Raw genomic sequence first — 14,897 nt, forward strand, 5'->3', positions numbered from 1 at the left:
TATCTTTAAGCAATAAAATACAACACATCATGGTATAATATGTCTAAATGGCTATGGGGCCATAGAGGAGATGCCTAACTGCCTAAAGCTCCAGAGAGAAGGCACTACTTGCACCAAGTTTTCAGATGAATGGAACTGCTCATGTGTTGGAGGAGGGAAGTAAGTTGCCCAATGACCCAAAAAGGATATGCAATGGCACAGAAATGTGAGAGACTTCTCTGCTTTATAAACTCTCTACTGCATTTAGTTCTATGATATCTATGACATATCACTTTCCTGGCTTGTTTTGCTATATCAGCTTTAGCCTCATTTCTTAGGTTATTTTCTTCCACCTGTCCCTTACACTCTAGCTCTAGCCATGCCAAAGCAAACTCCTCTGATCCTTGAGCTTCATCTATCACCATTATGTGCATTATACCCAGTTCACAATTTCTAAAAATTACCTTTCTACTAAGCAACAGACTTCTATGTCCAACTTCCAACTTTAGCTCTTCTTTAAAAATCAAAATTCCCCACCCACCTGCCCTACTTCCACTTACAACACACACACACTCACACACACACACACACACACACACATTCTCTCTCTGTCTCACTCAACAAATCTAAAATCAAATTCCCCCTCTCTGTATCCCAACTTGCCCTAAATCCCCCATCCACAAAAATGATTTCAGAGTAAGTTCAAGGAAAAATTATTCTCTATTTTGAGTAATACATCATCATCTTCAGATCATCAAAGCCTTGGTATCATCTTGGGCTCTTCCTTCTCTCCCTAAACCCACACAGCCCTGTCCTTTAGGCCTCTGAATCATACTTTATATGTATTTTCTCTTTTCCATTCCTAATGACATTAATTCAGATTCTCTTCTCACCCAGCTATGGAAGTATCTTCTTAAAATATGTATCATCCAAACCCAAGGTCAAAATTCTAAACAGTCTACCATTTTCATCAAAATAAAGTCCAAACTCCTGGCCAGGCATTCAAGGGTCTCCACTAGGTAGCTTCCAACGTAGCCGTTTACACTTTTCTTCCACTGTATTCTCATGTACCCATACTCACACTCTGGCCACAGCAAACTACTTTCTCATCATTCTTTAAGTTTAGAGACACTTAGCTATTTCTTTTTTCTTCTATTTTTTTCTAATGATATTTTATTTAATTAATTAATTAATTTTTGGCTGCATTGGGTCTTCGTTGCTGTGCATGGGCTTTCTCTAGTTGCGGCGAGCGGGGGCTGCTCTTTGTGTGGTGCACGGGCTTCTCACTGTGGTGGCTTCTCTTGTTGTGGAGCATGGACTCTAGGTGCAGGCTTCAGTAGTTGTGGCACAAGGGCTCAGTAGTTGTGGCTCGTGGGCTCTAGAGCACAGGTTCAGTAATTGTGGCGCACGGGCTTAGTTGCTCCAAGGCATGTGGGATCTTCCCAGACCAGGGCTCGAACCCGTGTCCCCTGCATTGACAGGCATTTCACCACCAGGAAAGCCCTACTTAGCTATTTCTAATTTGTTACTTGTGCCGTTTCATCTTTCTGAAATGCCCTTAAAGCCCATTGCTGCCTACAGAAACCCCACTGTCTGTGATGAAATGGGCACCCTTATACATTCTGGTGGAAGAGTAAAGTTTTACAATCCTTCTTGAAAGCAGTTTGATAATATGAATCAAGAACTTTTTAAGTGTTCATATTCTTCATCCAATTATTTCCATTTCTTGGAATCTATATGAAGAAAATAATCCTAATTTGGGGCAATCTTCACACCTGACTTATGTAAATTGTATAGCATTCTTCTCCTTTAATAGTGAAAACTAGTAAGCAACCAAAAATGCCTAACAATAGAAATAGTGTTAAATAAATTATGACATAATCATTCCATGTGTTAGAAATTGTATTTATTCAGACCATTATTAATAACCTAATAAAATACTTGGAATATATGTTTAAATGAAAAAATACATATAAATACAACATTTATATACAGTATAAGTATTAAGTTTAAAATAGTATACATCATTTCTCTGATATATGTTATACTAAAGGACCAGAAGGAATTATACCAAATGTTAATAATGGTTGTCTTTGGGACCTCCCTGTTAGTCCAGTGGTTAAGACTCCGCACTTCCACACGCATGCATGCAAACACAAATACACATTCATGCATGCAAACACACACACCAAAAAACTAAGTAAGCACCCAGGACACCTTTAAGCAATATCTGGTGAACTCTCTAAAATAAACAGTTGCAAAATAGATGGGCCTCTAGGTCATGCGGTAAGTTGATGGATTGAGTTGGGGGTGGGTACAGAAATGACTCTTCTTCATCCATAAGTGGCATTAAGTTATTAAAATATAAGTTAGAAGAAAGAACATATTCCATTTTCCTTCACTGAAAATTGTTGAATGATCTTTCAAGAGAGCCTGATTTTTTTTTTTTTTTTTTTGGCTGTGTTGGGTCTTTGTTGCTGCACGCGGCCTTTTCTCTAGTTGTGGCGAGCGGGGGCTACTCTTCGCTGGGGTGAGCGGGCTTCTCATTGCAGTGGCTTCTCTTGTTGCGGAGCACGGGCTCTAGGTGCGCAGGCTTCAGTAGTTGCGGCACGTGGGCTCAGTAGTTGTGGTTCACAGGCTCTAGAGCGCAGGCTCAGTAGTTGTGGCGCACGGGCTTAGTTGCTCGGCGGCATGTGGGATCTTCCCAGACCAGGGCTGGAACCTGTGTCCCCTGCATTGGCAGGTGGATTCTTTTTTTTTCTTAATTTTTAAATTTAATTGTATTTATTTTTTTATACAGCAGGTTCTTATTAGTCATCAGTTTTATACACATCAGTGTATACATGTCAATCCGAATCGCCCAATTCATCACACCACCACCACCACCCCCTGCCGCTTTCCCCCTTTGGTGTCCATATGTTTGTTCTCTACATCTGTGTCTCAACTTCTGCCCTGCAAACCAGTTCATCTGTACCATTTTCCTTGGTTACACATACATGCGTTAATATACGGTATTTGTTTTTCTCTTTCTGACTTACTTCACTCTGTATGACAGTCTCTAGATCCATCCACGTCTAAACAAATGACTCAATTTCGTTCCTTTTTATGGCTGAGTAGTATTCCATTGTATATATGTACCACATCTTCTTTATCCATGCATCTGTTGATGGGCATCTAGGTTGCTTCCATGACCTGGCTATTGTAAACAGTGCTGCAATGAACATTGGGGTGCATGTGTCTTTTTGAATTATGGTTTTCTCTGGGTATATGCCCAGTAGTGGGATTGCTGGATCATATGATAATTCTATTTTTAGTTTTTTAAGGAACCTCCATGCTGTTCTCCAGAGTGGCTGTATCAATTTACATCCCCACCAACAGTGCAAGAGGGTTCCCTTTTCTCCACACCCTCTCCAGCATTTGTTGTTTGTAGATTTTCTGATGATGCCCATTCTAACTGGTGTGAGGTGATACCTCATTGTAGTTTTGATTTGAATTTCTCTAATAATTAGTGATGTTGAGCAGCTTTTCATGTGCTTCTTGGCCATCTGTATGTCTTCTTTGGTGAAATGTCTATTTAGGTCTTCTGCCCATTTTTGGATTGGGTTGTTTGTTTTTTAATATTGAGCTGCACAAACTGTTTATATATTTTGGAGATAAATGCTTTGTCCGTTGATTCGTTTGCAAATATTTTCTCCCATTCTGAGGGTTGTCTTTTCGTCTTGTTTATGGTTTCCTTTGCTGTGCAAAAGCTTTTTTTCTTTTTTTTTTTTTAAAGTGAATCACGCTGTATGGACACAGCAGGGTTTTTTTGTTTCTTTTGTTGTTGTTTGTTTTAAGAAGATGTTGTGGGTAGGAGTTTATTAATTTATTTATTTATATTTGCTGTGTTCAGTCTTCATTTCTGTGCGAGGGCTTTCTCTAGTTGTGGCAAGTGGGGGCCACTCTTCATCGCGGTGCGCGGGCCTCCCACTATCGCAGCCTCTCTTGTTGCAGAGCACAGGCTCCTGACGCGCAGGCTCAGTAGTTGTGGCTCACGGGCCTAGTTGCTCCGCGGCATGTGGGATCCTCCCAGACCAGGGCTCGAACCCATGTCCCCTGCATTAGCAGGCAGACTCTCACCCACTGTGCCACGAGGGAAGCCCCAGTGCAAAAGCTTTTAAGTTTCATTAGGTCCCACTTGTTTATTTTTGTTTTTATTTCCATTACTCTAGGAGGTGGACCAAAAAAAGATCTTGCTGTGATTTATGTCAAAGAATGTTCTTCCTATGTTTTCCTCTAAGAGTTTTATAGTGTCCAGTCTTACATTTAGGTCTCTAATCCATTTTGAGTTTATTTTTGTGTATGGTGTTAGGGAGTGTCCTAATTTCATTCTTTACATGTAGCTGTCCAGTTTTCCCAGCACCACTTATTGAAGAGACTGTCTTTTCTCCATTGTATATCCTTGCCTCCTTTGTCATAGATTAATTGACCATAGGTGCATGGGTTTATCTCTGGGCTTTCTATCTTGTTCCATTGATATATGTTTCTGTTTTTGTGCCAATACCATATTGTCTTGATTACTGTAGCTTTGTAGTATAGTCTGAAGTCAGGGAGTCTGATTCCTCCAGCTCCATTTTTCTTTCTCAAGATTGCTTTGGCTATTCGGGGTCTTTTGTGTCTCCATACAAATTTTAAGATTTTTTGTTCTAGTTCCGTAAAAAATGCCATTGGTAATTTGATAGGGATTGCATTGAATCTGTAGATTGCTTTGGGTAATATAGTCATTTTCACAATATTGATTCTTCCAATCCAAGAACATGGTATATATCTCTCCATCTGTTGGTATCATCTTTAATTTCTTTCGTCAGTGTCTTATAGTTTTCTGAATAGAGGTCTTTTGTCTCCCTAGGTAGGTTTATTCCTAGGTATTTTATTCTTATTGTTGCAATGGTAAATAGGAGTGTTTCCTTAATTTCTCTTTCAGATTTTTCATCATTAGTGTATAGGAATGCAAGAGATTTCTGTGCATTAATTTTGCATCCTACAACTTTACCAAATTCATTGATTAGCTCTAGTAGTTTTCTGGTGGCATCTTAAGGATTCTCTATGTATAGTATCATATCATCTGCAAACAGTGACAGTTTTACTTCTTCTTTTCCAAGTTGTATTCCTTTTGTTTCTTTTTCTTCTCTGATTGCTGTGGCTAGGACTTCCAAAACTATGTTGAATAATAGTGGTGAGAGTGGACATCCTTGTCTCATTCCTGATCTTAGAAGAAATGCTTTCAGTTTTTCACCATTGAGAATGATGTTTGCTGTGGGTTTGTCGTATATGCCCTTTATTATGTTGGGGTAGGTTCCCTCTATGCCCACTTTCTGGAGAGTTTTCTTCATAAATCAGTGTTGAATTTTGTCAAAAGCTTTTTCTGCATCTATTGAGATGATCATATGTTGTTTTTTTTTTTTTGCGGTACACGGGCCTCTCACTGTTGCGGCCTCTCCTGTTGCGGAGCACAGGCTCCGGACGCGCAGACTCAGCGGCCATGGCTCACGGGCCCAGCCGCTCTGCGGCATGTGGGATCTTCCCGGACCGGGGCAGAACCCGTGTCCCCAGCATGAGCAGGCAGACTCTCAACCACTGCACCACCAGGGAAGCCCGATCATATGGTTTTTATTCTTCAATTTGTTAATATGGGGTATCACATTGATTGATTTGTGTATATTGAAGAATCCTTGCATCCCTGGGATAAATCCCACTTGATCATGGTGTATGATCCTTTCAATGTGTTGTTGGATTCTGTTTGCTAGTATTTTGTTGAGGATTTTTGCATCTATATTCATCAGTGATATTGGTCTGTAATTTTCTTTTTTTGTAGTATCTTTGTCTGCTTTTGGTATCAGGGTGATGGTGGCCTCATAGAATGTGTTTGGGAGTGTGCCTTCCTCTGCAATTTTTTGGAAGAGTTTGAGAAGGATGGGTGTTAGCTCTTCTCTAAATGTTTGATAGAATTCACCTGTGAAACCATCTAGTCCTGGACTTTTCTTTGTTGGAAGATTTTTAATCACAGTTTCAATTTCATTACTTGTGATTGGTCTGTTCATATTTTCTGTTTCTTCTGGTTCAGTCTAGGAAGGTTATACCTTTCTAAGAATTTGTCCATTTCTTTCAGGTTGTCCATTTTATTGGCATAGAGTTGCTTGTAGTAGTCTCTTAGGATGCTTTGTATTTCTGTGGTGTCTGTTGTAATTTCTCCTTTTTCATTTCTAATTTTATTGATTTGAGTCCTCTCCCTCTTTTCTTGATAAGTCTGGCTAATAGTTTATCAATTTTGTTTATCTTTTCAAAGAACCAGCTTTTAGTTTTATTGATCTTTGCTATTGTGTTCTTTGTTTCTATTTCATTTATTTCTGCTCTGATCTTTATGATTTCTTTCCTTCTGCTAACTTTGGGTTTTGTTTGTTCTTCTCTCTCTAGTTCCTTTAGGTGTAAGGTTAGATTGTTTATTTGAGGTTTTTCTTGTTTCTTGAGGTAGGCTTGTATAGCTATAAATTTTCCTCTTAGAACTGCTCTTGCCACATCCCATAGGTTTTGGATCATCGTGTTTTCATTGTCAGTTGTCTCTAGGTATTTTTTGATTTCCTCTTTGATTTCTTCAGTGATCTCTTGGTTATTTAGTAACGTATTGTTTAGCCTCTATGTGTTTGTGTTTTTTTACATTTTTCTCCCTGTAATTCATGTCTAATCTCATAGTGTTGTGGTCAGAAAAGATGCTTGATATGATTTCAATTTTCTTAAATTTACTGAGGCTTGATTTGTGACCCAAGATGTGATCTCTCCTGGAGAATGTTCCATGCACACTTGAGAAGAAAGTGTTATCTGCTGTTTTTGAATGGAATGTCCTATAAATATCAATTAAATCTACCTGGTCTATTGTGTCATTTAAAGCTTCTGTTTCCTTATTTATTTTCATTTTGGATGATCTGTCCATTGGTGTAAGTGAGGTGTTAAAGTCCCCCACTATTATTGTTACTGTTGATTTCCTCTTTTAGAGCTGTTAGCAGTTGCCTTATGTATTGAGGTGCTCCTATGTTGGGTGCATATATATTTATCATTGTTATATCTTGTTCTTGGATTGATCCCTTGATCACTATGTAGTGTCCTTCCTTGTCTCTTGTAACATTCATTATTTTAAAGTCTATGTTATCTGATATGAGTATTGCTACTCTAGCTTTCTTTTGATTTCCATTTGCATGGAATATCTTTTTCCATCCCTTCACTTTCAGTCTGTCTGTGTCCCTAGGTCTGAAGTGGGTCTCTTGTAGACAGCATATAGATGGGTCTTGTTTTTGTATCCATTCAGCAAGCCTGTGTCTTTTGGTTGGAGCATTTAATCCATTCACGTTTAAGGTAATTATTGATAGGTATGTTCCTATGACCATTTTCTTAATTGTTTTGGGTTTGTTTTTGTAGGTCTTTTTCTTTTCTTGTGTTTCCCACTTAGAGAAGTTCCTTTAGCATTTGTTATAGAGCTGGTTTGGTGGCGCTGAATTCTCTTAGCTTTTGCTTGTCTGTGAAGATTTTGATTTCTCCATCAAATCTGAATAAGATCCTTGACAGGTAGAGTAATCTTGGTTGTAGTTTCTTCCCTTTCATCACTTTAAATATGTCATGCCACTCCCTTCTGGCTTGTAGAGTTTCTGCTGAGAAATCAGCTGTTAACCTTATGGGAGTTCCCTTGTATGTTATTTGTCATTTTTCCCTTGCTGCTTTCAATAATTTTTCTTTGTCTTTAATTTTTGCTAATTTGATTACTATGTGTCTCGGTGTGTTTCTCCTTGGGTTTATCCTGTATGGGACTCACTGCGCTTCCTGGACTTGGGTGGCTATTTCCTTTCCCATGTTAGGGAAGTTTTTGACTATAATCTCTTCAAATATTTTCTTGGGTCCTTTCTCTCTCTCTTCTCCTTCTGGGACCCCTATAATGTGAATGTTGTTGCAATTAATGTTGTCCCAGAGGTCTCTTAGGCTGTCTTCATTTCTTTTCATTCTTTTTTCTTTATTCTGTTCTGCAGCAGTGAATTCCACCATTCTGTCTTCCAGGTCACTTATCCGTTCTTCTGCCTCAGTTATTCTGCTATTGATACTTTCTAGTGTAGTTTTCATTTCAGTTATTGCATTGTTCATCTCTGTTTGTTTGTTCTTTAATTCTTCTAGGTCTTTGTTAAACATTTCTTGCATCTTCTCGATCTTTGCCTCCATTCTGTTTCCAAGGTCCTGGATCATCTTCACTATCATTGTTCTGAATTCTTTTTCTGGAAGGTTTCCTATTTCCACTTCATTTAGTTGTTTTTCTGGGGTTTTATCTTGTTCCTTCATCTGGTACATAGCCTTCTGCCTTTTCATCTTGTCTATCTTTCTGTGAATGTGGTTTTTGTTCCACAGGCTGCAGGATTGTAGTTCTTCTTGCTTCTTCTCGCCCTGTAGTCTACTAGTGTTGGAGGGTCTCCTGCAGAGGCAGGGGGTGGCTGTGGCTCACCGCAGGGACAAGGACACTGGCAGCAGAAGTTCTGGGAAGTACTCCTTGGCGTGAGCCCTCCCAGAGTCTGGCAGGTGGATTCTTAACCACGGTGCCACCAGGGAAGCCTGAGCCTGATCCTAAAGTAGAGTTAGGGTAAATGTTTTATACTAAACATTGTAGGAATTTATATTAAATTAATACATACTGCCTCTTCTCCATGGAATCTAAGGCTGAAAAAATGATGTAAAAAGAAAAAAGTTATAGCCTAGTGGTTTTCCTTAGAGATTTCTCTATAAAGAGATTAAGAATGTGCATATTGGTTTATAACTCAGAACAGGTATTTATTACACCACTTCACTGAAATCACTCTTGCCTAGATTGCCACTCACTTCCATCTTGCCTCATTAAACAGTTTTCAAAGTCTCACCTTACCTGTCCTCTTAACATTTGATATATAATTACTCTCTCCTTTCGGAAACACTCTTTATTCGACTTTCAGGGGACCACATTTTCCTGGTTTTCTTCCTGCTCTACTTACTTCTCAGTCTCCTGAGTTCCTTAGTTCCTTTTATTACTTCTTGCTTATAAATATTAGACTTCCCCAGGCCTCAGTTCCCCCTCTCTCTAGGCTCACTCCTTAAGTAATCTCATTTAGTCTCATGGTTTTAAACACCAGGTATGTGCTGATGACTCTCACCTTTGTATCTTTAGCCCTAATCTCTCCCCTGAGCTCCAGATTCCATGTCCAGCAGTCTACCAGCTGTGTGTCTATAGGTCTCTTTAACTTAACATGTTCAAAATAGAACTCTTGACTCCCTGCTACTGCCCCAATTTTCCCCATCTTAGTAAATGCCAACAGCACTTACCCCAGGCCAAAAAACATTGGAGCCATCTCTTCTTTCTTCATATGATACCCTACATCTAAACCATCAGCAAATCCTGTCATTTCTACCATCATTAAATTATCCCAAACCTTATCACTTCTCAGTATCTCTACTGTTACCACTCTAGTTCAGGCCACTGTCCATCTCTCTTTGTCTATTGCAGTATATCTCCCAACTGATAATCACTTTCCCTCTTGTTTGCCTGTAGTCAATCCTCTACACTGTAGCCAGAATGAGCTTTTTTAAATCAGAAAGCAGATGTTATTACTCTCCTACTCCAAACCCTCTAATGGCTTTCCTTCACACTCAGAATAAGACCCACATGTGTTAAAAGTGGGACATTATCTGGTTTCAGCCTGCCTCTCCAACCACCTCTCCAATTGCTTTCCCCTCTCTCACTGATATCTAGGTACACTAGCCTTGTTGTTGTTTCCCAGACACACCAAGCTGATTCCCAACTCTTTTCCCAGATTTTTGCATCACTTGCATCTTCAGTTTACTAAGGTCTTTGCTCAAGTATTTCCTCAGATAAGCATCCCCTGACTACATCATCTAAAATGTAGCCCTGGGGACTTCCCTGGCGGTCCAGTGGTTTGAACTCTGCGCTTTCACTGCTGGGCCCTGGTTCGATCCCTGGTTGGGGAACTAAGATCCTGCAAGCCACACGGCATTGGCCAAATAATAAAATAAAATAAAATAAATAAATAAATTTTTAAAAATGTAGCCCGGATTCCCAACACTCTGTATCCCTTACTCTTTATTTTTCTTTATAGTACTTATCATATCATATCATATCATATCATATTACGTATTTCTTTGTTTATTATATGTTTCCCATATAGAATGCATAGGCTTCAAAAAGACTTTGTCTACCTTGTTTACTTCCATAATCCTAACGCCTAGAATAGTGTCTGGCACAGCCTAAGAAGTTCAAGGCTGCAATTTATTACAAAGGAAATTGGCATATATTTTAGAAGGAATATCTAATAAGTTAGTAGTCTATAATATGCAGGGAGAAGGTAGGGGGACAAACCGTCTTGCTTTGTCACTGACTAAGGGGTTTCCCAGGCCATAGGACTTTATTTTTAAAACCAGGACAATCCTAGGGAAAGTGGAACTGTTGGTCACCCTAGAAAAACACTACATACTTTTAAAGGGGATGGACTCTACTTGAGTCAAATCAGATGGACTTATACTCGGATAAGAACAAAAATAGCTACCTCTACTTGTTGAGCATTTACTACAGACACTGTGCAAGCACTTTAAATACATTTTCTCATTTAATTTTTAAGGTAATCTATGAGATAGCATTTTATCCCCATAACACAGAATAGGAAACTCCTGATACTGAGAGAGTTAAGAAACTTGCCCAGAATTGAACAGTTTGAGTGAAAGCGCTATAGAGTTGATAAAAATAAACAACTTGGTAAGGACTGGAATGAGCATTTGGAACTGACCTTGAACAGTTCTGAAGACAAGAATTTGTCCTCAAATATTTTTTTAGCTTGAGATTTTTAATCAGCTGTATTTTTAAAAGGAGGGTTAGCAGTACTCCGCCAAAAAAGAAGTCTGGGATCTACAAAGTTTGGGACAGTTGATCTTGTCCAGATACAGAGTGGGATCTAGGACTCCTAGCTCTCACTGACTGAGTTCATATTACTACTCCTAAGAGCCTCAATTCAACTTTCATTACCAGAACTTAAGTCTAAACTCAGCTTATCTAAAATTTTTTACCTTGTTTTTAGGCAGTGAAATAACTATATAGTAAGATATAGCAATATACTAATTATATAAGATCCTGGATGTTCTAGTTTGAATTTCATTCCCCATACTACCTCTCTCACAGGAAGAGAGTATAAAAGTTAGAGTAGGCTTTGGAATAAAACAACCCTAGATTTGAACCCTTGATTCACAATTAACCATCTGTGTGACTTTGGGCAAGCCACTTTACCTCTGCCAGTTTTTCTCTTTAGTAAAAAGAAGATAATACCTACCTCACAGGATGATGATTAAATGAGATAATATATGTTAAGCTGCTTAGCACAGAGTAAGTGCTCAATAAGTGGTGGCTATTGATATTAATAATAATAGCTTAGCCAGAATTTATTATTGCTTTTGCTTATCAAACTGGATACTAAAAAAGCACTGCACATCCATTGATGAGAGGTGACAGCGGAGTTTGGATTTGATTCTCAAGGTGTTGGTGAGGCATTAAAGGATTTTGAGCAGGGGAGTGGCAATAAATGAAAGGAATCAAAAAAAGGAGCCCAGGGAATTCCCTGGAGGTCCAGTGGTTAGGACTTGGCACTTTCACTGCTGAGGGCCCTGGTTCAATTGCTGGTCAATCCCATAAGACGCTTGGTGCGGCCAAAAAAAGAAAAAGAAGGGAGCCCATAAGAGAGTTTAAGAAAGAGTGACCATAGAGAGAAGAGAAAATCAGGACACAGTAGTATCTTAAAGCCAAGAGAGAAGTGAGGTGAGAGTAGACAACTGTGTTAAATGGTACAAGAGAGAGACAAATAAGACGAGAAGAGTCCAGTGAATGGCTGATACATAGAACATTTAAGGCCTATTGAAGCACAGTTATTTTAAATTATGCCACTTGTCTTCTTCCAATAGTCCAGCATTTCTTAGTTTCTCCACTGCATGCAAAAACACAACCTTCCTTTGAGTCCTGAGCAAAAGTTTGCAATGGCTTCCCTCTGCCTATGGACTTAAACAAGTTCCTCAGTCTGCTGTTCTAAGCTCCGCACAATACGGCCCCAAACCAACTTTCTATCTTCTTTTCACACTACTCCCCTAAAGATGTTGTTTTCCCTTCAACTAAATTTCCTGTTGCTCTCCAAATACCAACACAGTATTTCATGCTTTTATTTGTATACTAGTTATAGCACAATTCATACAGAATATGAATTCTGCCTCATATTATAATTATTTGTACACCTACAATTATAAAATCTCAGAATCATAAAAAACTTCACAAGTCATTTCTCTTACAAGAATTTTGTCAATTTTTTCACTAGTATGTGAAAAAGGGAGAAAAAAGAATATTTTGGTAAATCTTCCATAAATCTAAATTTATTTGTCTCAAAGGACTATACTTAAATTAGAGGTTATGTCCTCTTAAGTTTTGTTTTTGGTGTTAACATGTCCTTTCTTTTACAACTTGATGGTGATAATAAAGGGTTTTGGTTTTTTTAATGTCTGTACTTGCTAACTTAAAAACTGGTAACTTGATGTCAATCTGCAAAATTTTTTGAAATTCTCAAAGTCCATGAAATGAAAAAGTGAGGAACCACTGATCTCCTCTAACCCTTATCTGACCCATGAATTCCCCCTGCAACATCTCTGACAAATTATGTACATCTCTAATTGAACACTTCCAGTGCCACGGAGCTCATCTTTTCCCAAGGTAGCATATTCCATTTTTTACAGCTTTAACTATGAGCAAGTCTTACCTTATCTCAGCTCCACTTCCAGGTCAAAAAGGTGTTTGAGGGCTTCCCTGGTGGCGCAGTGGTTGAGAATCCGCCTGCAGATGCAGGGGACATGGGTTCGTGCCCTCGTCCGGGAAGATCCCACATGCTGCAGAGCGGCTGGGCCCGGCCGCTGAGCTTGCGCGTCCGGAGCCTGTGGGAGAGGCCACAACAGGGAGAGGCCCGCGTACCGCAAAAAAAAAAAAAAAAAAAAAGGTGTTTGAGAGCTCTCTTTTTGAGAATCCCCTGCCCTGCGCCTTTTCCATAGTGGTCTCTCAAAAATCTTTCTTAATTGACACTCTCTAAAGAAATTGAAGTTTGACAGGGAATCATCACCTATGATCCTATTATGCAAAAACACTTAAAGATGGGGTCTTGGAAAGGATAATAAAACTCTTTCCCTGCAGAAGTAGGAGGATTTAAAGGTTTAGGATGGAGCTTATATTGTTTTCCTTAGGTATTAAATCTATTCATTAATATAGCATTAAAACCTACCAAACCATCCTTTGAAAATTGCCTAAAAGCCCTGGGGAAATTATTATATTATTTTGTTCTAACTTTGTTTTACAGCTTTTCATATATAATCTCTTTAGGAGAAAAGCAATCTAAGAGATAAAAAGTTGATAATGTGATTTGATTATATTCATTTGTAATTTTGTGTTACTTCTTTTTCTAAAGCTGGGGCCTCAACTTTGGTGACCAAGGATATATACGGATGGCAAGAAATAGTGGAAATCACTGTGGGATTGCTAGTTATCCCTCTTACCCGGAAATCTAGAGGACCTCTTTGTTTTATAACAATTCGAGAAAGAAGAAACACTTTCTCACAATTTAATTTTACCTGCTGTAACCAGTAGAAATGTGTGTCATGATCAATGTATATTTACTGTACTAACAGAAAATATAGTTTGATTCATCTACTTTTTTAATTTTGCAGATCTTGGGGAAAAGTTTGCTAAGTAAATTAATAATGTACTATAGATATAACTGTATGAAAATTGGTCAACCTGAGATAATCTGTCATGTTTTTCATTGTCTTATTTTATTTGTCCTTTTAAGTCCCCTGATATCCTGCTGAACCTCGATGGCATATAGATGCTTAATAAATAACTGCCTTTTCAACTTTGTATCATTACCATGAGGCAGGAGACAGATGGGCCCCCAGGGCATGGGAATAACAGGACAATTGAGAGAGGAGTCTGGGCCCTGCCCAGATAGAAGATAAGAGACCACATATTTCTCATTCCTGAAGTCAGGAGAACCACCCCCCACCCCCCACCCCGCCACTACACATGCGCAGAAAGGCTCCTTGGAGGTCAAAAGGAGAGTGATGCCAAGTGGCCAAATCTACCCATAGGCCTCTTCGGTAGAATCCATCTTGGCTAAGAGATGTGCATGCACACATGGGAAAATCCTGAGCTATACCAAATTCAGACTTTGAATCAGGCAAATCAAAATGATTGGCCTAAGGAAACCTGGAAAAAATGCCCCATATAAGTGATTTAAACTGCCACCAGGGCACGACTCTTTCTGAGCCCGCTCATGTGTCTATCCACACGTACTGCACTTTTTTCTGCAAATAAATACTTGTTTCACTACTTTCCATCTTTGTGGGAATTCCTTTTCTGCAATGGCGCAGGGCCCGGGCCTTTCACTGACCACTGATCTAGTGCCTAGGATTCAGTGCTCTCACCACCGCGACCCGACCTCAATCACAGGCCTGGAACCAAAACCCTGCATCAAGCTGCTGCAGGCCGAGGCCACCCAAGATCAACCACATACCATTCTTTTCTTATTCGTAGGTAACTATTATAATCTATCATGAGAATATAAATTGTAGTATGCTGGTGATATGCTATGACAACTTTTTTTCTTTTAATAGATCTTTAACGGAGTATAATTGCTTCACAATACTGTGTTAGTTTCTGTTGTACACCAAAATGAATCAGCCATATGCATACATATGTCCCCATATTCCCACTCTCTTGAACCTCCCTCCCACCCTCTCTATCCCACTCCTCTAGGACATTGCAAAGCACTGAGCTGATCTCCCTGTGCTAT

At 39.1% G+C, this 14,897-nt stretch overlaps 2 protein-coding genes across 2 annotated transcripts in view; both read left to right on the forward strand.

Moving 5' to 3' along the window:
• The window catches only part of CTSS (cathepsin S), a 36,135-nt gene extending 21,696 nt beyond the window's left edge, over positions 1 to 14,439 (forward strand). Inside the window, exon 9 of the mRNA XM_019920085.3 lies at positions 13,515 to 14,439. Coding sequence (XP_019775644.1) covers positions 13,515 to 13,614 — 100 coding nt within the window. The 3' untranslated portion in view covers positions 13,615 to 14,439. The remainder of the gene's footprint in view (positions 1 to 13,514) is intronic.
• Positions 14,440 to 14,564: 125 nt separating this feature from the next.
• HORMAD1 (HORMA domain containing 1) overlaps positions 14,565 to 14,897 on the forward strand; it is a 28,786-nt gene continuing 28,453 nt past the window's right edge. Inside the window, exon 1 of the mRNA XM_033859979.2 lies at positions 14,565 to 14,638. The gene's annotated coding sequence lies outside the window, so the exon portion shown is untranslated. The remainder of the gene's footprint in view (positions 14,639 to 14,897) is intronic.

This window comes from Tursiops truncatus, chromosome 1 (genome assembly GCF_011762595.2).
Source record: "Tursiops truncatus isolate mTurTru1 chromosome 1, mTurTru1.mat.Y, whole genome shotgun sequence".
NCBI classification, from domain to species: domain Eukaryota; kingdom Metazoa; phylum Chordata; class Mammalia; order Artiodactyla; family Delphinidae; genus Tursiops; species Tursiops truncatus.